Below are 23,988 nucleotides of genomic sequence, written 5' to 3'. Positions count from 1 at the left end.
TATTTTTATAGCCGTAATCTCTCCCCAGTGGATTGAGATTCCTGCATGTGTGTCTGTGCGTGTGTTTGTGTGTGTGTGTCATACATGTGTGTTACATAGAAGCAGCAGCTGTATCAGAGACAAATTTTGCTCTATTTGGTTTTTTTTTTCTTCTTCTTTTTCACTGACTTTGTCCATGTTTGGGTTCGTATGAGTTTATGCATAAATCTCCTTGAATCACACTGCCGGCTGCCGTGAGCCTGGACAGCTGTGCTCAGAAGGTCATGTAGTCATGAATACTTAATCTTGGTTTTGAGATTAAATCTGCCTGCCTTCGTCCTGCCAGCTCAGTTCACCGTGTGTGGGATATTTCCACATGAGGAAATGCGTTTGTACCTGTGGTGATAAAGGAGAGTGGGAAGCTGCTTTATTGATTAGAGAAGGGGGAGGTCAGTTAGCAGCTTTATAGATCATGTTTGTTGGATTAGTTTTGATTTACATTCAATCTGCAAATGCCAGTAAGTCTGGGAAACTGGGGCTGCTTTTACTGAGTTTTAGTGCAATTGTGACACATTCAGTGACCACAGTGGGATTGTCATGGTATTTTTTCTTATACTTCAGATTTCTGGTGACTATAGAATCAACAGGTCAAGTAGATTTTCCAGATTTAAAAAAAATTCTCAATAGAGCAAGAGGAAGAAGACCACAATGGAATAGGTTTTTTTTTTTAAACTGTATTTTGTTATGCACAACATTCCAACAAAATATGAATTTATCACAGTGTATGACATTTTTATATATATTTGTTTTAATGTGTCAATTAAATAAAATCAAAGCAAAACAAAACCAATGGAAATACATGAATTTCAGTGTGTGCATGTTCGATGTGTCCTGTGTTTGCACATCTGCAGCCAGTTGTGATACTGAGTCTCTTGATTTATACACAGTGCATAAATCTATGCTATTACATTTCCTTCAAGTGTGACATATTTTGTTAACTTAATTTGCTGTGTGGTTGGACAACAGTACACAGATGTACGATGGCCCTGAGGTGCAAAAAACACATTTCACAATCCATGTTTTCCGAAATTTGTTTTTTGTTTTGTTGTTGTGTTTCCTCTAATGTTGTTTGGAGTCATTTAACATATTTAATGGAAAAAATCATGACAGTGCCGAAGGTGCCACAACCACAGAGCAAAAACTGAGAGGGGAAGCTGAGGAGGGAGGTATGATGAGGGAAGGAGGAGGAAACAGAAGGGGAGGGGAGAGAACGAGAGGAGGTGGGACTGGGAAGCAGATGCTGACACGGCCGTGCAGCATGTTAGCTACCATCCCCTCCCTCACCGCAGCCACTCCCCTTCCCTGCCTCTGTGTTGCTCCCTCACTTACTTTTGGTCCCTCTCATAATCTCTACCCACTATCTGGCCACACAGAGTGAAGGGAGGAGAGTATCCTACTGTCTCGCTGCTTGTCTTCAAATCATGGGATAGTTGCAGCATTTTTGCTTACGTCTCAGGGGCTTCTACTCAAATTTGGAGGATGACCGTGGAGCTCGTTGTACACGTTTCCTCCCACAACCTCTTGGGATTACCACAGGAATAGCGTGTGTGTATGTGTGCACTTGTGTGTGTGTATCTGTGTCTGTACAGCGCTATGCCTACATCTGATATTCTTGAGTCTAGCAGCAGTAGTGGATCATCATGAGAGGGGGTCACCACCAGCGAGGGTGTGGGTGTCAGCACCTGTTCAGAAAACTGCTCAGCAAATGTGGCTGCTGCTTTGTCCGAGTCAGAGGTACGTGGATGCTCTGCTCATCAGGAGGACGTTAACTGTCGCTGTTGTATTACTGTTGAGTAAACACACCAACTTTATCTTTATTTATGATATACCTCTATTAGGTTGTTTCTCCAACCTCCCATAGTTGTTGCAATACATTAATATTTTTTCTTGTGCACAATGATTTGCAAAGTTTGGAGATGCACCCCGGTGCCACTTTCTCATTTAACCTTTTGTTAAATTCACTTTACCTTTCTTTACAAATACGTTTTTGACTATTTTATTATTTTAAATATTTTTTTATCCATTCACATCCCAGTCGTATTGCATGTCACTGTAATACTGAAAGGGCAGCCACATTATATATATACCCCAAAAACAAATGATGGGGCTGTTTAGACAAAATCTTCTGTGTATCCTTCATATTCACTGCAGAATTCAAGAAAAACTGAGAGAAAAAAAGCAATTATGTTTCTCTTGTTTCATTTCACTTTTACAGGATTCATAAACAAAATACTGCAAAGGTGGAGATCAGACTATTTGAAAGAACACTGAAAATAGAATTATTTTGTGGATATTACAACAATTTCTAATTTTACCTGCATTTATAGATGCAAAAAAATATAAATTGATTGCTGAAAAGAACATTACTTTTGGCTAATATGTATCAACTTTTATTGTACTAGATAGCCCCTTTCTCACACCATCTACACTAGCTTTCAGAAAGTAGTCACTAGTCGTCCTCACATCCAAACTAATATTAGCATTCTTATGCTAGCCATAATACTATAATGTTGCTTGTACCGTAAAGCACAAGAGCTACTTCTTTGAAACTGAATAATTAGCTAAAATTGTGAACTGCCCCATATTCATTTTGCTAACTAGCTACCTGACCAAAGTTTTAGTTTTGCTAAAATGTTAATGGTAATTCCTTGGGGTTACAGGTCAGATGACAATTGCCCCTGGATTGAAGACAGAAAAAGTGTTGGTGAATTTTGCACTGTATGATGATAATATTCTATTACTTAAGAGATAGGACTGAAAACGGTGTAATATACCTTTAAATATATACTTTGGCTTTGAGAAACTTACATCTGCTCCAAAATGACACAGTGGCAGTGTTGTTTGTGGATTTGTACACCTTCAAAAGAGACTGTTCCATTCTTTCGATTACATTAACAGTAAATTTGTGGTCTGTGTTTGGAAATAACACGATACAGATATAGCAAGAGCAGCCAGTGATTCATGTTCCACACGGACAAAAAGTCAGTGATAGAGACACATCTGGATCTCTGCAGTCAGGGTAGCCGCAGATCACTGAATCACGGAAGCACGAGACTTAATGAGTCACTGTCCTAAAATTCCTTTCCACAAAAATCTTGGCTTCAGATTTAGGCACAAAATGGTAACGTCATTGTACCATTATTGTCTCTGCATCACTGACATTAATACTATAAATGATGAAAGCATTACATAGTTTAAGATTCTAACTCTTGCAGTTTCTATGCTGTTGGTTTAGATGCATTTTTGACTCCTTGGCTGTTCTGTAGATATATATACTATGTGTGTGGCAGTGTAAGTTTGTGGCTATGTATACCACAACGTTGGAGGCTATGTGATGAGAGCATTACCTTTGTCTTTACATCAGTGCATTTTTGACTGATTTTTAACTGCTGTTCTGTTTAGACACAGTATACACTGTGTGTGTGGCAGTGGACAAAAACAGAATTTCTTAATCCAAATCGCTGCAATATTGTGACACTGCTTCAGAGCAAAGGCAGCTGTATGCACACAAACACAAACACACACATAGACACACAAATATGTCCCATTACTGCCCCGATCCTTAAATCCTCTGTTGTTCCAGTTCCTCGGGGAGTGATTACAGAGCAGCTCTTCTCTTCTCTGCACCGCACTGATGGACGCTGCAAATAGATGTGTGAAATGTGAAAATTAAAAAGAGCCTTGTGTCGAGATGCCTTGCTTTCTCACCTTTGTTTGCAAAGCTTAATAGACCATCTCGGACAGTTTTCTTTGGGATACACATCGCCTATGTGATGTGAGTATTGTTATACAAGGTTTTTTTCCTCCCTGACTCTAAAAATACACTTTTTGTGACTGTTTTTAGTAGTCGCAGTCAAGACAGCATCAGCTCTCTTTTTCAAACTGTTAAAAAAAGGTCTGTTTATCTCTTCTTTTGTACCTCTGTGGTCGCAAAAAAATACTTTTCTTCATTTTCAAAGGTCATCCCCCTGTGGTTTGGGGCCTTCTCTTCTGTTTTTAGAGCTTTCTGATCTCCCTCTACCTCCCCTGAAGACTTCCTTCTTATCCTTCATTTCTTTTCATTTAGCATTATGTCCAACAGCTATTTATAAAGACAGAGAAACACCTCCAGATAAAGCATGTTTGGGTAACTTGCTTGGAAATCTACTTAAAAGTCCTGCCAGCAGTCTCAATGTCTCATTACACATACGTCAGTCTGGCTTAGAAACTGCCTTGACTAATAGTCCATTAGCCTACCAGTGTGTGTGAGGTCATTGCTGCCAGTATGTGAAGAAGTAAACATGATGACTAACAAGCACAAAACTGTTTTTTTCCACAGTGCAACTACATGTGCAGCAGCCTTCATAAAAACTCTGCCATTTTTGCACTTTCGTTTTTGGTGGTTGTGTGATGATCTGGTCTCCATTTTAACTTGCACTTTCAATCGCTCCTTTCCCCCCAAAAGTTCTGGGTCCGTAGGAACCAGAGGAACTAATCTCAGGAACTAAACTTGGAACTAAAAGTCCCTGTTATGCAATCCTGTTTGTGTTTCCACTGTCTGAGGATCTGGTACATCATGCAAATTAGACCCATGATGACTTAAAAAAATGACAGTGTTTCAAATGCAGTATTCACACAGGAGGAAAAACAACACAGATTGGTCCTGTTTTTGTTTGTATTTACTGTTGTGGCTGATGTTTGAGATGGATCACGCTCTCTTTTGAAATTAGTTGATGATCTGACAACGTCGTCTTACTTTACTTGCTTACTTCCTTTACAATGAGACATGTCCACCCCTCTTCCTAAAATCGATACCGTACACTTTGTTTTCTGAATGAAGTGGTACACAACATCTAGAAGCCATAGTTTCTACTCCTACACACCACGTCTTCAAAGTTACTGTACTTTTGAAATGTTCTACCCTCTGAGCAGGGACTTTTGGGGGTTAAAACAACCTCCCTGAAACCTCATTTAGACCCTGGACAGGTTCTTTCTTCCTTTGGAAAGTTGCTGCAGCTAATCAGACATGGTCCTATGTCCCTATAGGAGCAGGGTCCAACAGACACAGAAAACTCAGCCTCGTATTTGCAGAGCAAAGGCAATTCAAAGTACTTTACATAATGCATTAAAAAAAATCAAGCTATAAATACATCTTAAAATATTACATAATTTAAAAAGATGATAATTAAAACAAGATAGTATTAAATACAAGATGGAAATAAGGTTCAGTTAAAGGTTAAATTTAGTCAGAGTCGGGGGAAGTCTTATCTTCTAGAAGTTTAATCCAACTCTGTGGTGCACAGTTAATAAATGGTGCTTCCATGTGTTTATCTTGGACTGCTACCTGATGAGGGAGGGAGATTTTGGTACTAAACCACTGAGAGATAGGCCGTAATTTAAATTATATTCTACAACACAGTGGAAGCCAGTGCAGAGAGCTCTTACTCCACCATCACTGAGAGGACATGTTGTAGATAAGGACATTTTTGGGCGGCAGACAAAAACTATGACATGTGACCACAGTATACGAGTGAGAGCATACACAAGCAGCTTGCAGCGTCATGGGAAAAAGGAAATGGTGGCGTGAGGAATTGGAGGAGATGGCCAGCTACACTGTAAAAAAAAAAACTGTAACTGGGTCAGTTGTCAGCGCACAGGATGTAATAGCATGTGATGATGACGGGATATTGATCAGAATCATTCTTGTCATAGTTACTTGAAAATACAATTGACCCACTGTAACTAAAAAATAAAAAAAAAGGTCTTTTGAAAGCAGCTTTCTTGCCTGATCAGAAAGAACCACCATAGGGATACAACTGTTTAGACATACTTTCTCATTCAAGGGAATGTGAACTGGTCCAAACTCCAAACTTTTGACTGTACTATATCTAGTGAAATGTACATTCACGTCTGTTAATGCTTATTGAATTAGTGCCTGTAACTGCCACATCCTACCCATGGATAAAAGCAGAGTTTTACCTTTTTAAAATTGCTTAATGAATCACCTTGCAATGTAGCAGTGCCCACTGATCAGTGGATAACAGATAGCATTAGCAGCAGTTAGCAATGTCAGTAGCAATGTCTCAAAATGAATTAGACCAGTGAAGGCTGGACTGGTTCGAGGTGTTTAATTGCAAGTCAAAGCCAAGTAAAAGGTGTAAGCAGCAGCACTGTTTAAATTTAGGATAGATAGTGAGATCAGCTAGTCCTGGTTTTACCTTAAGCTCCATTCTGCACTGAAGCTTTTCAACGTGACAGCAACTGTAGTGTAACTCAATTAACATTTCATAGCTACATTTCGAAAGTCTTCAATTTAATGTGGCGCAATGAAGATGACACGTTTATGTGTGTGTGTTTTTAATTCTTTAATTCTGTGAATCTCTCATTCTCGCAAATTATGTCTCAACTCTGCTCAGAAGTGACTGGATGCAGATCACTTGAGAGTCACAAATTTGTATTTTTGGTGATGACAGCGGTGTGGACTGGGAGGTATTTTGCCTCGGCAGTATTTCAACAGGAAGGGAAGCGGGCTGTTTGGGCCCAAAAAGGCTGGGTTTGATTGCAATAATGATGATTGCATCCATCAGCATGAACAAAATATGAAGCAGCAGCAGCAGCAATCAGCTCCAGCACACGTGACACGCAATTGAAGGCTTGGCACGTAACATGTGCAAAGCTTTAGTCATGCTTAGACTTGGTAAAGTGTCATGCTGTTTAAAGCAGCGCTCCAGCAGCATCTCAATAATTCCTGCTGTTGCTAACCATGACCATTTATGGGGTGGGGGATAACATACCCGACGTAGTTAACTGTCTCCCACCCATCTGCTTTAAGAGAGAGCGAGGGATCACATCATCAACACTTCCATGATGTTAAGTGGATCATTGGAGCAGATAAACTTATCTCTCTAAAATCAAAGCCAGATAAGCACAAATTAACGCTACTTCTCACAGTCAAAAGTCCAGTATCAGTATGATAATTTTTACACCTAAAATTATAAAATCTTTATAATTTAGTTATATGGAGGGATTTTATAATTGAACTATAACTCTAGTAGTCTATCTAAACCAGTATTACTAAACTGTTTCATAATACTGAAATATTTACATTTAAAAGAAGCATTTATGTGGTTGATGTTGATTCATTACATCTACCCATTGTGATTCAGAGATGGCTACTAATTACCCATTAAGTCATAGCACACCATGCAGCTGATGATAGACTACTACAAAGTCTCACTCAAATATACCAACTGATAAAGTACTTTAAAGGATGAGGCTGGCGATTCTCTATATTTTTCTCATAGCCAGCAAATCTCATGCACAGAGCTAAACACAATGAACTGAGCCTACTCTCTGTAGAAGTGTTTGTGTATCCAAAGCCTGATATATCGTATTCCTCTATGCCGTAGACCTCCACTGTTGTCCCAAAACTATTAAAATCATGTCAATGAGCCACACTTCTGCACTGGGTGACATATTCCTTCACCGCAAAGATTATGGGCATGTTAGTTAGTTAACAAACGGCTCCAAAGACCAATAACAGTTATCATGTTTTCAGTCTCTTGAGAGTAGTCCGTTTACAGAGCTTCACAAGCTTTTTGTACAACCTCTTGACTTTGTACTGAAGTTCTTTGAGAAATATAATGTGCAGTACAAAATCAAGAGGTTTTTATATGAAGCACAACAAGCTAGCCAAGCTCTGTGTTCCCACAGCTGCTTAGATGGAAACACTCTCCGGAGACTAAAAATGCAATAATAATGTACCGCAGTGAGAGTTAAAATTATCTACCCCAACAGAGAAGAATTTACAAAGTTACATTTTGTTGGATTTGGTTTTGACAGCTTTAGAAAAGTTGAGGACCAAGGTTTAACAGGATTGTTTTAACAGAAAAGGTTAAAATATACTCTTTGCACACCTGCATTTATAGGACAGGTGTGTCAGAAGAGCTACTTTTTGGTAGAAGTAAACTATGGCACATAGCCTTTATATTCACAGCCTTTTTTTGGTCAGTAGTAACTGCAGAAGTAAAGTCATTGTGAGGAACATGACCAAAGAAAATACAACCCAACCTGGGGGTCAGGACACTCACAAGAGGTCACTAGATCATAGGACAGGGTAGGACAACAGTAAAAACAAGGTTTTTGACAACATATTTTTTTAAGTTTCCTCTATTTAAAAAAAAAAAAAAAAAATCTCCACAAGCCTTTAAAAGCTATTCAAATAAAACAAAATTAGGCCTCTTTCATTTAACTGGTAGACAATGCAATGTGTGATGAGAGGTCCCAGGTGGACTTTGCTTTATTTTAAGGGGTCACAAGCCAAAAATGTTGTGAACCACTCTCACAGCAATGAGGGTGATGAGTAATTATTACTGTATTGAAGAATACTGCTTCAGTAAAAATTACATACAGCATTAGAGACATGATTGCTGCCAGCGTTCGAGCTGCCAGTGTCCTGTCTGCAATAGACAGGATTACTATCATAGAGACTGACCTCTGACCAATGTTTTGGTCCCGTTTGCTGCCATCTCTCTGGGTGTGTTGTTTCAACCAATGGGGTTGCAGGAAGAATACATCCTCATCCAGCCTTAATCCATCTGTCAATCTGAATGCAAGAGAGAATTTGTGTTGCACATTAAACCATGTCCTTAACTGACATGTCACAAAAATCAGCATCAGTAGTGTGTAAAAATGCACTTAAGATTAGTGTTTTAACATTATTCATCAAAAATCTGACAATTTTCGATTTTGTGTAGAATTGTTTAGTATTATTCAGTTGTCTGTAATGTCTGCTTGCAAGGACGCATTCACAGCATACATGCTTGCACGCTCTGCTGACACTCCCTGCTGTGCGGAAGGTGGCCCAGCTGTTGCTCTGTGGGAAAGTGATTCATTACATAAGCGTCTCAAACAAACATGACGAGCTGAGTCGCTCAGTTCAGCCGTGATTTGGATGTCACTGTGACCATCACACACCATTAAGGGTCAGTTCAGAGAAAATGTTGATGAGTTTGTAGAAAAACCTGTATCTCAGCTGCAGTAAGGTGTGCTTATTGTTTCAACAGATGGTCAGATGTGAGAGGTCCTGTGTGACCAGACCTTGAAAGCACTATCACAGATAAAAAACAAGGAGACCAGATGGCTGTCAACGCTCCCGGTGATAATATACAGTGTGTGTGTGCAGGGGCATTTGTGTGTTTGCACCAACTGATTTTGGTAATTTCGTTCTTTTTTTCCAATTTGGGTCCCATATTTAGAAGAAAGACATTTTTGTGAAATGTGAGGAGAGAAAAAATGCGTTAGAATTAAAGTATCAGTTTGTGCTGGTGCTTTTTCTTTTTTTTCTTTCTTTTTTGTTGGCATGCTAGCAGCGTGGCTGTAAGGTTAACATGTCTAGCGTCCAGTTGGTCCATGACTCTGGTCCAGACTGAATCTCTCATCACCTTTTTGATGGATCAGGTTAGAAATTTCAGAGAGGATGAATCCTCTGATCTGAAATAACTAAATATAACTGATTCCCTGATGTGAATTTTAAACCTTTAAAACCTTTAAATGACATTCCCATCAGCCCTGTGCTTTGTGCTAATTAGCACGTTAGCATGGTAACACCCGCACTAAGACAGCGTATATGATAATCATTATACCTGCTAAGCATCAGCATGTTAATTGTTGTTGTTGTGAGCACTTTAGCGTTTAGCATAAATCAGAATCATGTTTGTCACTTTGATGGTAAACACTCAGCATACATGGGAGCAAAATACCATTCTCCACAATTCAATATGTACAACAAACAAAACACAACTAAAAGTCATTAATAATCATTAAGAAGACAAATGTACACTCCATTAAAAACAGATAACAGACAATAATAATCGCTAGTGTTGCTGTAGACTTAAAGCCTTGTTTTGCAACAAATTACTTGCAGCTGTGTTACTTTCACCTCTTTCTCCTTCTCTATCAATTATTTTTCGTTTATCATTTAAATTCCACATTTTTCAAATTATTTTTCTGTCCTAAACTAGTTTGTTATTTTTGGTCAGCATGACTTTTGATAAGATTCATTTGGAAAATAAGCAAACTGTCTTAACTGTCCACTGGTTCAACTCTCCCTCCCCCAAAGAACCGCCAGACACACAATAACACACTCTTTGTCTCCATCACTCACTCACACACACACACACACACACACACACACACACACACACACACACACACACACACACACACACACACACACACACACACACACACACACACACACACACACACACACACACACACTTCTCTCTAAATCATCCCATTACAGAAATTAGTTTTTTGTCATTCAGTGTATGACACTGAAGCAGCAGATGATGAATTTGTTTTATCACAGCCTTTTTTGATTGTTTTGCAAGAGAGTGACTGTTTGCCTCACGGTCACATCAAGGTATCAGCACAGTGACATGATGAGTATGCATGTATTGAGTATGCATGTGTGGACTGGATATATGTGTATTATACTGCTTTTAGGGATTTTGCTGGACACCACTTTTGCACCGTGGGATAAAATAAAAGGTCTGGAGTGGAGCAAGAAGAAAAACACATTATTTAGTATTTTACTGTCAGTATGGTGTCTTTTTTAATGGCTGTATCAGACAATGTTGGCAAATGCCTGACCCAGATTCTCACTGGCTTCTTGAAAGCTTGTTATTATGATTACAGCTTACATAAATGTGCTGACAGGGAATAGTGGCTTCTGGGAAGAGTCCAAAACGACAAAATGGGGCTCCTAAAAGATTCCACTTTGCTACGATCAGCAGAACAGAGTGAAATGTTAATGTTAGGGTGCTTGATTGAAACAGTGTGGTTGAAGATTAGGTACCAGTTTCCACAGTCAAGAGACTTCAAGCTGGAAACAAAATCCAGCTGTGGCATGAAAGGGTGTCAGCTTCAGTGTTGGTTCAGCCTGAGAATGAGGGCAGTTCAGTACAGACACGATGAGCTCAGTCATCATCACTGACTTTAGGTCACACAGAGGACTGGAAAAATCAATCCAGTTTTTATCCGTTAAATATATCATTCAGTAATCAAATTATATGTGAAAATTCAGTCAGTGCTTACAAAATTGACTGCTTTTACTGAAGTAATACTTCCTTATTCACTGTAGATAACAAAATTAAATTAAATGATTGAAAAAAGAGTTTTATTAAATTCTTACGGAAAGTTATTTTTCACAAGAAAGCACCAGTTTTCACTCCGTGAGTCCGCTCTGGTCACTGGCACAACCTCCCTCTTAACAAATATGTCAGTATGGCAATATGTCAAATCAGTTTGTGCTGTTATTTAAATGTTCCATATTTTATCTCCCTTTAGATGCCAGGATTAAACAATCAAAATACCTGAGCACTAATGTCTTACTCTGTTGTGTTTGTGCACTCAACTGACCTACACAGCAAATGCAATTAATGCAATTGATGTGTCAGTACCTCCAAAAGGAGACTTTCCATACTCAGTTGTGCTTGATTTGAACTGCCTTAAAAAAACGCAAAAAAAATGTTACTCATACATTTTGAACTGGACAGTTATGTAAATTGTGTGACCTGTTGTTTTCTTTGTACAGTGTAACACATGCATGAAGTCAAAATAAAGTAATTTCCACCTATATTCTTAAGAACTTTTTCGTGAGAGCTGATCTGTTTTTGTGTTTATAGTAATTTAGGGGCGGCGGATACAGTAGCTGCAGCTACTAAAGTTACAGTTAGGGCTTAACGCAGGAAATTGAACATTTTTGTGTAGAAATCTGTCTGCAGTATCTGACCTGAGAGGATATACCCCACAATTAGCTGCTGTACTTTAACCCAATCCTCCTCTCCCCCCACCTCCCACCTCTCTCTCTGTAGCAGAGTCGTACTCCGTGGCGTGCAGTGACGGCAGTATTACCCCATCAGTGGGCCCTGTACCCCACCAGGCCTCAGGCAGCTCCAGCCCTTGCTCACACACCTCGTCTGGAGGATCACGGCACCCGGTCAGTGCCCTGAAGAAATGGCTCACCAATCCTGTCCGCAAGCTGAGCTCTGATGCCAGAGGAGGAGCGGGGAAAGTGGAGAAGCAGATGTACAGGTCAGACAGGAGGCAGCCACCATCGCTCTGTTCCCACGGTGAAGCTCAGCCAAGGCCCCTGGAACAGCACGACAACTATACCATCCTCCCCTCTGTAGACCAAGACATGGTGAGACCCCGAGATTTCAATTTAATGTATACATTTAATCTTTTCTGAGGAAACATTTTTTATGCTTGTTTGTGACACCCTTTTTAAAAAAATTGCACAGGTGTGGAAAGACAGTTTGCCGAGTCCAGCATCTCCTTCTCCTGCACAGCCCTCCGGTCAGAGCTACTTATCCGACCTCCTGCAAGGCAGAGACACACAGAGTCTAGTAATGTCTTGATTCTGTATTATTTCTTTACTAGTTTTCTCTGATTTTAAAGTGATTGTGGTTGCTGTTCATTAATATGAGTTAAAAACAAAACCAATAGAGTATTTCTTTGGAGGTTGTGGGGGAGATAAAAGGCACAATTTGTGTTATAAAATCCATATTTAGACAGTTACTTAGTTCATCTAGCTGACAAGAATATTTTCAATATTAAAATAATCTGCAGTGCAGAAACAGTTGGGGAACGATGTGTAATATATTAAAATTATTGTTGCAATAATATGAAATGATGCATTGTTTGAAACTGTACTTTTTACTGATGAGAACATATAATTAGATTAGATAACCAATCAAAGTAGGTAAGAAAAACACAAAAGAACTGTTTGAATTATGCAAAGTCAAATGTGCTCTCAACACTAAATCATTTGCTCCCCTCACAGTTATTTTAACTCTTTCAGCAAAGCCTCTCTTATCAACAAACACTTGGGTAACACAGCTCTCATGAGCTAATGATCTCTAAATGATTGAAAAAAGGGGACTCACACTCAAACTATGACTCACAAACATGCACATGTTCCTCTACATCCTGTTCAGTTGTATCAGCACGTCATATATGCACACACATCATTTGACTTCCACCAATTGTGTCGGATAAATAGAGAATATTCTCACATTTTGCTGCATGTTTGGTGAGCGTGCTAACACACAAACACACACTTCTCTCTGGTAACCCTACACTGTACTGAAAGGCTTTGTAGAGTGGAATCAATCCTGTGGGCTTTTCTAGACGGCATCTGGAAGTAATCAACTAGCCAAGCAGCCTGTAACAGGCTGAAATGGGGTCAGGGTTGGGGGTGAGCCAAAATTAGAGAGGCCTACAGGCAAGGTGAGAAGCCTGTGGATGTTGGACAGTGCTTCTCCAAAGATGACAGGGTCGGGTTTCATAAGCTTTACATAAGAGATCAATGAGGCCCTCTAAAAGTTTACCCTGACGCAGTGCAGGACAAGCAATAAATGAGCCTAAGTAAGCATAAAGCTGCAGGTTTCTTTGAATAATATTATCTTTTGGGACAATATTATTCAAAAGACACCTGCAGCTTTATGATTACTTTGGCTCTTTATTGTTGTCCTGCCTGCGTCAGGGTAAATTAGAGGGCCTCATTGTCTCTTGAAATCAATCATTCGACATTTTGGAAAACATACTTACTTGCTCTCTTATCTGTAGGATCAATTTGAAGCAGCTACTTAGGATAGATCAGCAGAAAGACTAGAAACAAATTGTTTCACGGTAACACACAATTGTAAATCTCCACCTACCAAAGTCTGGGGATTTCTGAATGCAAGGTAGCTGCTTGAATGGTGTTGACAATGGCCGCTAACAAACCTACACCTCTTACATTTTGTCAAGGACACACCTTACCAGAAATGATTCCCCCAGTGAGCTTTTGAGATTTTTTTTTACCTTTGAAAGAGCCAGTCCAGCTGTTTTCCCCTGTTTCCAGGCTTTGTGCTAAGGGAAGCTTATCGGCTGCTGGCTACAGCTGCATATTTGCCAGAAAGACGTTAGATCAGTTTCTTAAAGCAAATAAGCAAATTTCCTAATGTATTCCTTTCACTTCCTTGTAATTTTGGAGGAGCTAATGGACCTTTATTTGTTATAAGGGGGACATTTAGGGCAAAAACCAAGCTAAACTGTGCAGTTTTAATTGCTCCTGACGAGCAGATCAGAGCCAGAGTGGAGATGGAGTTTGAATCAACCTCAGATGGCTTTCATAGTCAGGATGTCTGCTCATTGGGGATGTCAACAGTTGAGAGAGAGAGAGAGAGAGAGAGAGAGAGAGAGAGAGAGAGAGAGAGAGAGAGAGAGAGAGAGAGAGAGAGAGAGAGAGAGAGAGAGAGAGAGAGAGAGAGAGAGAGAGAGAGAGAGAGAGAGAGAGAGAGAGAGAGAGAGAGAGAGAGAGAAAAAGTCAAATAACTGACCCTGAAAAAAAGATAAAATCAACAGAAAGTGCATATTTGACCTACAAACTGACTCATACTGAAGGATTATCATCCAGAGCACTGAGACTGAGAACAAAATGTGGTGAGACTACAGTATGTCAAGAGGATTACAGTCAAATTCACATTAGATTATACTGCTTTTAGGTGAGGAGTGATATTAGTTATATAACAGCACACCATTTAGTTACCCCAATCTCTGTTATATGACCTAAATTTTACACATTTTGCTCTTAATTCATCTTCATCCGTGGGGCTCAATTCTACTTTTCTAATGTCTTTGCTCCACAAATCTCCTCAGCAGCAGCAGCAGCAGTAAGGAGAGACATTAAAAAGTGCTTATTACTATCAGGTTACTACTCAGGGATTTGGGGTGGCACGACTTTCCAAAAGAGGATCAGCAAAATTGCCTTACTGATGAGTTCCCCAGGATAAGACACAAGTCTGCATCCAAGCTCGTCTTGTAATTTTTCCACGGATGTGTGCTGGCAGGTCAGAGGACGCTCTAGAGAGCGTTTAACGATTTAAATGTGTGTGTCTGATGTCCAGTGGTCAGACTTCATGACATCATAGTGTTTCACCAGTGGTACAAGAAGTACTCAGATCCCTTATTTAAGCAAAAGTAAAACAATGTATGTAAAATACTCCATTATAAGTAAAAGTACTGTATCAAGTAAAGGCGTAAAAGTATTGTCAGCAAAATGTGCTTGTGGTATCAAAAGTAAAAGTGTTATTATTCTGCATAAAAATGGCTTCTGTGACTTAAATATTACTTTATACTACCTCATTAGATATCATGTTAATATTGATGCATCGATGCTTAAGTAGCATTTGGTTCCTAAAAAAAGGAAAAATAGTTCTGCCACAAAAAATGCTATTCGTTTTTTGACTTTTGTCAAATATTTTCTTTTTATGAAATACTGGATAGTTTTACCTATTTAAATGAATTCTGCTCATTGTAAGAAGCCAAAAAGTTTGTAAATGTCCAAAAATAACTACATTATAGCTGTAAAATAAATATGGCGGAGTAAAAAAGTGCTGTATGTCTCTGAACTGTATTATAGTTGAAAGTAGCAGAAAATGGAAATATTCAAATGAAGTATAACCTGAGTAAATGTACTTGGATGACTCACTGACTGTCTCCTCTTACATAATATGTTTTGATGATTCTTAACAAAAGCTGTACTTTCTTTTTTTCAATGTAATCTTAGAGCCACAAATCCAGCATCAACACTCTCCAAGGGGACGACATCTGCACTGTGACTGATGATTCAGGGAGCCAGTGGTCCGCTGTAGTGGACAGCGAGGAGGAGAGAAACATTGCCTTAGAGAAGAGCATGTAGGTGTTGACCTCTGCATTAAAATCCTTTACCACACATGTACTTTTCTGATTTTATTAAAATGATCATTTCTTTTTCTGATTATGCTTTATCTGCTGTCTTAATCTCTCTCTCGCTCAGATATGTGCTGACAGAGCTAATAGAGACTGAAAGGTTGTATGTGGAAGATCTTGGACTCATAGTGCAGGTGTGTGTCTGACTTCAAAGCTTTAAAAAATCTGCTCATACAAGAAATAATTCATTCTGCAACACTCATCTCTTAAACAGAGAGAGAAGTTGTCTTTTTTCATTCAGAAACGAGCATCCTTTGATATGATAGACGTGTGTGTGTGTGTGTGTGTGTGTGTGTGTGTGTGTGTGTGTGTGTGTGCAGGGCTACATGGCGTCCATGGTCAGTCAGGGAGTCCCAGAGGATATGAAGGGGAAGGACAGGATTGTGTTTGGAAACATCCACCAGATCTACGACTGGCATAAGGAGTGAGTCAGAAATGTCTCTTTTGTCTTTTTTTCCCTCTTGAATTTGAACAATTTTTAACAGTTTATTTTTTCTGAGCTTCTTATGTTTCATGATGGTCCAGCGTGTGTCATGTCCCCTGTGGCTGTGTGTTTCCTGCGCCTGTGTGTGTGTGTGTGTGTGTGTGTGTGTGTGTGTGTGTGTGTGTGTGTGTGTGTGTGTGTGTGTGTGTGTGTGTGTGTGTGTGTGTGTGTGTTTATTTGGCTGGATGACTGTTCTTGCCTGACCTTTTCTGCTTCGTGTCAAACAGCTATTTCCTGGGTGAGCTGGAGAAATGTGTGGGGGATCCAGACAGCTTGGCTCAGCTCTTCATCAAACATGTGAGTCTATAGATCAGTGAGTAACAAGTGCTAATGAGAAGTTCCTTTTTTAGTCCCTCTGCGTGTTTTGAGTTTGTCTGAAGGTTGCGGCTGTCTCACAGAGAGCTCCAGCTTTGCGTAAAAGTCTTTGGTCCCCTGCCATCCAGATGTTTCTCCATCTTGCAGATCAGTTGTCTGCAGGTGCAGCTGCACAATAAAAGCTCTTGTAATCACTCTGGTTTGACTAAAGAACTCTCAAAGCCAACAATCAGTGTTAAAGATGCTCCGTAGAGACCACGCTGTGTGTGGAAATGAGCTGGAATGACATTAAAAGTATTCACCGTCACGCTTTTATCGTTTTACACAGAGCACTGAAAAAGCAGATTATGTAACGTCAAAGTGAAAACAGATCTCTATAAATAAAGAAAGTACAAACATAAAACACAGAATAACAGATGAGTTAGCAGGAGGATAAACAATTGCTGTTTTGATTGGTTGCAACTTTTTTCTGCTTGGTTCCTCTATCCTACTTCAGTCAGAGTGGTGCAGCAAACATAATTAAGAAATAACAAATTAAACTGTTCTCTGTCAGGCACAGGAACTATTTAATGAGGGAACATTTCTGCACTGATTTAACAAAACTTCCCAAAATCGTTTGAAGGGAATGTGAACACAACAAAATTTGATATGGGACAGCTCAGAAGTTTAATTGCTTCTCTTTCCATCTCTGTCATCACACATATGCATCATTTGCAGTTACAGTCATATGATCTCTCTCTCTCTCTCTCTCTCTCTCTCTCTCTCTCTCTCTCTCTCTCTCTCTCTCTCTCTCTCTCTCTCTCTCTCTCTCTCTCTCTCTCTCTCTCTCTCTCTCTTTTCAGGAGCGACGACTTCACATGTATGTTGTTTACTGTCAGAACAAACCCAAGTCAGAACACATTGTCTCTGAGTACATTGAGACCTACTTTGAGGTGAGAACTTAAAACTTTTTTACTACAGTATAACATTCATCTTTCTCCTATCACATGTGTTGCTTTGAATTTGTTACAGCATTTTCTCTCTTTTCTGTCACCTGACAGGATCTCAGGCAGCAGCTGGGTCACCGGTTGCAGCTCAACGACCTGCTCATCAAACCTGTTCAGCGGATCATGAAGTATCAGCTGCTGCTGAAGGTTTGCTTTTTAACACGACTACACATGCATGACACTGTTACATGTTACTATTCATTCTACATTAGTTGTTTTGTTTCCTAAAACTTCATTCATTGAGTTTCAAAACAAATAACAGATATCAAGTTCAGTTCAGATTTTAATTATAAAACAAAACAATTAAAAGAGAAGTTAAATAAATACACCAAAAAAGAGCTATAAAAGTAGTATTATATAGTGCATTAGTGTGTTTAACAAAGTAGGAAATGTCTTAAAAAAAAGTTTTGTTGATGTAACAGAATTTAACATTATTTGTTACACAATTTTGATGTCATGCAATCCAAAAACTGCATAATATCAAATAACAAAACTCAGATTATGCATCAAATTTATTATTTATTTTAGCTCTAAAATAATGCTAATTTTTTAATGCTTCTTCTTTGTTTAAAATCACAACGACTTTACATAAACTTGTGTTTGGCATCCTCAGGACTTCCTGAAGTACTACAGCAAAGCAGGAAGGGATGTTGAGGAGCTGCAGGTATGAGCTCATTACAGAATGTATAAAAAAATGTAAAAAAATATTCTGAATCTGTCTGAATCTGTAAACATTTATTTGTGCAACTTGTTACGACTTTCTGAGCTTTATCCATTCATTTTGCTCTATCAGAGGGCGGTGGAGGTGATGTGTTTTGTGCCAAAACGCTGCAATGATATGATGAATGTGGGCAGGCTCCAAGGTTTTGAGGTGAGATTCCTTATTATCTGTCATAGCAGAAGAAACACATACATGTGACTTGGACACTATCACAATGATTGTGACGAACATACTGTTTCAGGGGAAAATTACAGCTCAGGGGAAGCTGCTCCAGCAGGATACCTTCTCTGTCAGCGAGCAGGAAGGTGGCTTCCTGTCCAGAGCCAAGGAGAGGCGGGTCTTCCTGTTTGAGCAGCTGGTTATCTTCAGTGAGCCAATTGATAAGAAAAAAGGCTTCTCTTTGCCAGGGTACACCTTTAAAAACAGCATAAAGGTAAGAGTATCTCTGTGTTTGAAGTGTTTTTCAGGTCTGGTTTTGTGGCTTTTTCTCAATGTCCAACATGACGGCTGCGTGCTCTGCAGGTCAGCTGCTTGGGTGTCGAGGAACATGCTGAGGAAGATCCATGCTGTCTGGTCCTGACCTCCCGTGGGACTGACAGCAGTGTGACGCGCTTCATCATGCAGGCATCATCTCCGGAAAAACAGCAGGCTTGGATCGATGATGTGGTCCAAATCTTAGAGACACAGAGGAACTTCCTTAATGGTACCACAGCTTAATGTTTCCTCAATAAATCTACAGATTTAAGAGTTTCGTGTGGTGCTTCTGAGTAATTTGGCATTTCTTCCTGTGCACTGCAGCCCTTCAGTCTCCAATAGAGTACCAACGCAGGGAAAGCAAGTCAAACAGCCTGGGCAGGAACATAAAGTCTCCAACTGGCCTGCGACCTCACTCCTCTGCATCCATGGACCGACGTCAGCAGCCCTGCCTGCTGACTTACAACACCTCCCTGCCCTCGTTGCATCCGCCCCAACACAGCCTGGCCTCGAAAGTGGTGAGTTTATATCAATGCTCCCTTCCATCATCCATACTTTTCTCTGACATCATAAACACTCCATCCTTGATTTCTTTTTTAAATCTTAAGGTTTCCAGCCCTTGTGCGGCGTCACATCAAAACACTCAACTTCCACTCTCCTCCAACCAGCAGCCCAGTTTGTCCCCCAAGGTAAAACATGGACATGGGACGTCCAATGGCCTGCCGCCCCGCAGCCAGCACAGCATGCAGGTACGTCAGTCCCGCCTCACACAACTGTAAAACAAAATATCCAATTCTTTCTTTAAGTAGAAGAAACAACATATTATTATAAAAGGTTGGTTCACTCAAATTACAAAAAAAAAAAAAAAAAAAAATCCATGCAGACAGTTTTTATTTGTATGTGTGCTGGTTTAGAGCTGTCCATGTCTGAGGTGAATTAATCTTAAATTCAACAGCAAGATGTTTTAACAGAAGTCGAAAATCTTTCTTTCTGCTGATTAAATTCTCACCTGCAGTGACAGTGTACTGCAGGGTGTGTTTCAGTCCCTTTGGTCAGTACACTGTGACATCACTTTCGGCTGTGGTCGATGGTGCAACTGATTTAAACTTTCACCCTGAGAGGAGCAGGGAAATGCTGCTTTTCAGTCTGATACCTAATTATTCTCTTAAAGGTCAAAGTTGTGTGGTTTAATGGAGCTTTGTTGCATGTAGGACTTGGATGGTGTGGATTTTTTCTTACTGTGGTGAAAAAGCAACATATCGCTGGAGTTTGTCAGTTTACGTAACCCACCCCCCAGCCAACTCATCCACTTTTACCATCCCCCTTTAATTCTCATGGGGCAATGCTAATGTCTTGCGGCCGTGTATTACCAAGGTATGTCAGAGTATATGGGCAAGCACATTAGACTACTGTACATTACAGTTGTGGTTAACATTTTTTTTTTAATACGGTGAAGACGGAATGAGCTTAACCATGCATTAGGCATCATATGACCAAAGTATTGCAGTAATATAGTTATCATCACAGCTCCTCTCTCCGCATGTTTCTCATCCATATCTCAACTGCTGCTGTCCAATAAAGGCGAGATACACACATTTATTACGTAAGGTGGTCTGTGATCATTATTGGTAAACACCCCATTAGGCCTTTATTGTGAGTACAGATAAATATACCGAGTTTTAAATGGTGTAGATGATATCGGTGGAGCTGCTATCTCTTGTAGCAGCTTGATGTTGTCATGATCACCGATGATGAGAGGAAATGACTCTCTAGTCACCTTTGTCAAATATCCTGTTGTTGTTTCTGCATGGATTTACAAACCTGGTCGACCTTATCTGTTGCCAGAGTCATTCAACCATCCAGTTTATGGAAAGCTGGCTGACCTGCTGTTTTATCTTATTCACTCAGACTTCCACCGAGAGGAGGAAGTAGCTTGATCACAGTGCTCTTATTAGACGTGCATATCTGGCCTGATTCCACCATGGCTCTCGTCCTCTTATTCTCTCTTTGTGTTTTTGGATCCGCACTGTTTCCATCCTGCTCTACGTGCCCAGTAGTACATACAGGTTTCCTATGCGAACGTGACATTTTATGCAACAACTCCATAATCACGTTTATGTGAAAGTAAAATCCAATGTTTAAAGCTGGACTAATCAAAGTTTACCAGTGACTCAAATGCCTATGTGTAATGTGACTGGGGTCAGTACCAAATACTTGAGGGACAAAGTTTTTGTAATCAGTAATCCCAACGCTGAGAAATCTTTGACAGTCATCAGGTGATGTGCACCCAAAGGTCTTTCTGTAACTGTTTGACCAAACTGAATTTTTGTGCAACAATAGAAATATTAAAGGTGCAATTTGTAGTGGCATCTAGTATTAATAAGTATGTTTTCATTAGTGTATAATTACCTGAAAATAAGAATGGTTTTGTTTTCATTACCTGGGAATGAGCCCTTCATATCTACATAGGGAGCAGGTCCTCTTCACTAGAATAGAACAGAATGCCACTAAATCCTACACACTAATCTTTTAAGTAGTGGTTCTTTATACCATTTTGAGATGTACAGTTAATCCATACATTTTTGTCCTCTTAGGATGTGACTGGCAGTGTCCAGGAGAGCGAGCAGTAATGACCTCCGATGACACATGAACTCACTTTCCCCCTCTGGAGTTGGAGTGCCTCGAGTGAGTCTGCGAGCTCTGTCAGCATGTTTGCTTCACTCCTGTACAGAAGTGATCAAAGACTCACTGTCTCTGTCTTCACATTGTCCTAGATTTCCTTTTGAATTTCCTTCAAATACCACTATGGTGCAGGCTAATCTGGATTTCATCTTATATAATCATATTGGTTTGATTGTGCCCATTTCACAAGATAGTGATAACAGAGAGGAGAGAAATGTATGAAAATATGGATTTTAAGTACTACAGAGACTGTACTTCATATTGTATATGTATAGATTTCTTACTTTTTCCACTGAAAATTCCTTGATGGATATTTTTGTAATGCATACTATTTTCATAAGGGACCAATTCCACATTATTCCCCCAGAGAACTGGGAACTCAAATCCCTTTACACAGTCATACTCTTGTCCTTAAAAGACATAAATGTACTGTTGAGTTCACTGGATGACTGCAGAGTCCAGCTTCACTGTGGGATCTGAATCTATATGAGCTGTGTATATCTGTGCATACCCTACAGATTTGCAAATAGCTGTGTTTTCCCTTTGGTGGGCTATTTTAACCCTGCCATTGTTAGAGTGTTATCTGAATGAAACACATTAGCAAACCCACACAAAGCCCACGTCATTATCAAGCAGAAAGAGGAAAAAGGGAACAAAGATAAAACAGAGGTGCTCATCTGTAACTGTCATCTTGAATGTAAATAATCTCATGTGGGATCATATCAGTGTAACTCTGTACTGTGATGTGCTGATACACACACAGAATTAAAGAGAAATGCTGTTCAAATGCTGGTTATCATTTTTCTGACAAATACATTTCAGCACTACAAATGCAGCATAAAACGTCATGACCATGTTTGTGTATTGTAAATATAAATAGACTCATGAGAACACACTGAAGGAAATGAAGGACTGATCATGCAGTTTTTGCAGCTTATGACCACAAAACAATTTCACAACTCCCTAATCGCAGGAAACATTTTACATTTTACTTAAAATCCCTTAAACTATCAATCCATAATGCCTTAGTGAAAAGATTCAGGTCTGAACTTGCAGATAAGTTTATGTTATAATATGCAGTGTGTACTCATGGCTTTCTTTGCCTCCACTGTGTTAATGAAGCAGAAGCTTTTTACACTGAAAATCTGATTTTTGTACTAAATCTACTGTATGTCAGAACAGAGAAGCTGTTGGTATCTAGTTGAGCGGTTAAAGAAGATCATGCTCATAATTATGAATTTGTGAATCACATTATCAATTTGAAATTCCCTAATTGAACAATATAAATATCTATAACAATATAACGATATATATATATCTCTATATCTATCTTTATATTGTAATTGTAAATAATGTATTTGTATTTGCCGACAAATTTAGTGAAATTAAAGGTGAGCTGAGGAAATAACAGGAGCACAAAAAGAACATTTTTAAACAGGAAGCCCTGCTGATGTTTCCTCACACCAGACTAACTTATATTAAAATCTGTTTTGCTGCTCACATCACAGGAAACAAAAACAAAACTCTTGTCAGTATCTTCATATTGTGTGTGCCACTGTGCTCCCACATGGATTTCCAAAAGGCCTGCAGCACCTTACCACTCCAGCTGAAAGACTTCCTGGATCTCATTCAAATTCCCTTTAACACAGCAAACATCTTAACTGCTTGTTTTGGCTCGAAGCGATCTGTTTCTATGACACATCAGGTCCCAGAGGCCTTTTGTTCATTTGCACTGTTCCAGTAGTGCAAGTGAGATCGGAGACGTACACGATGTATTCACACTGCTGCTATTGACAACTACGCCTGCATCTTTTACAACATTTCTGCTCTCCTTAACACTTTATATGTGTTTCCCTCTGAGTTGCACGCAACATGGATACCAAGCAAACCTTTACAGATCTTGTAAATATGCTGCGTTTGAACTTTGATCCTGGTCTTTATTCATTTTTAAAGATCCCTTCCAGTCATGTTTTAAGACATTTAAAATCCTCTGCTTGGAATAATAAATTGTTTGGCTGTTTTCCCCCCACAAAAACATTCAATTGCTGTGTAAAAAATCTTTAAAATTACATCGTCTTTCTCTTCCATTGAAAAATCCAGAATCTGTGAATATGTTATGTGTTATGTGTTATAAAAAGGTTTTAGCCTACTGCTAGATGCAAGATGTCTCCCATTTCTTCTCTGGAAGTTGCAGACAGGGCCACAATTGGCTCCAAATGACTAACTGAGCACAGAGAAACTTTCCACTTTCAGCAGATGAATGTCAAAACAGCCTTCCAGTGTAAAACTCTGAATCTACATCTTTCTGCTCAGTGAAGCTCAAACATCCAGCTGAAAGGACCAGAAGAAAAACACATTTCTGGCTAGAGGGAAATGTACTATAATTAGTTTGCAACTAAAATACAAACAGAATTCAGTGCGGGGAATGACTTGCAACAGAAGTTCTTCACTGGAATGAAAGTGGGGACGTTGTGGTTTTAAAGTACGCATTTTAAACCACTGAGTCA

The 23,988-nt window shown here is 39.5% G+C and overlaps 1 protein-coding gene across 1 annotated transcript; it reads left to right on the top strand.

The window, feature by feature from the left end:
• The first annotated feature begins 1,418 nt into the window (after positions 1-1,418).
• On the top strand, positions 1,419-22,219 carry arhgef25b (Rho guanine nucleotide exchange factor (GEF) 25b). The gene is made up of 16 exons (XM_062415646.1): positions 1,419-1,773; positions 11,898-12,226; positions 12,327-12,431; positions 15,638-15,765; positions 15,887-15,953; positions 16,140-16,243; positions 16,531-16,600; positions 17,461-17,550; positions 17,659-17,751; positions 18,218-18,268; positions 18,398-18,475; positions 18,567-18,758; positions 18,848-19,028; positions 19,124-19,317; positions 19,408-19,548; positions 21,394-22,219. The coding sequence occupies exons 1-16, from the start codon at positions 1,680-1,682 to the stop codon at positions 21,427-21,429; spliced, it is 1,953 nt and encodes a 650-aa protein (XP_062271630.1). The 5' UTR covers positions 1,419-1,679; the 3' UTR covers positions 21,430-22,219.
• The last annotated feature ends 1,769 nt before the right edge of the window (positions 22,220-23,988 follow it).

The sequence above is a fragment of the Scomber scombrus genome, chromosome 3 (genome assembly GCF_963691925.1).
Source record: "Scomber scombrus chromosome 3, fScoSco1.1, whole genome shotgun sequence".
Taxonomy (NCBI): domain Eukaryota; kingdom Metazoa; phylum Chordata; class Actinopteri; order Scombriformes; family Scombridae; genus Scomber; species Scomber scombrus.
This window is presented reverse-complemented; position numbering and strand designations above follow the sequence as displayed.

Excerpts from the sequence above, each read along its gene's own strand:
- arhgef25b (XM_062415646.1), top strand. The coding sequence starts at position 1,680 with ATGAGAGGGGGTCACCACCAGCGAGGGTGTGGGTGTCAGCACCTGTTC. Across the intron at positions 1,774-11,897 it reads CTGCTTTGTCCGAGTCAGAG|CAGAGTCGTACTCCGTGGCG; the intron begins GTACGTGGATGC and ends CTCTCTCTGTAG. Across the intron at positions 15,954-16,139 it reads ATCTTGGACTCATAGTGCAG|GGCTACATGGCGTCCATGGT; the intron begins GTGTGTGTCTGA and ends GTGTGTGTGCAG.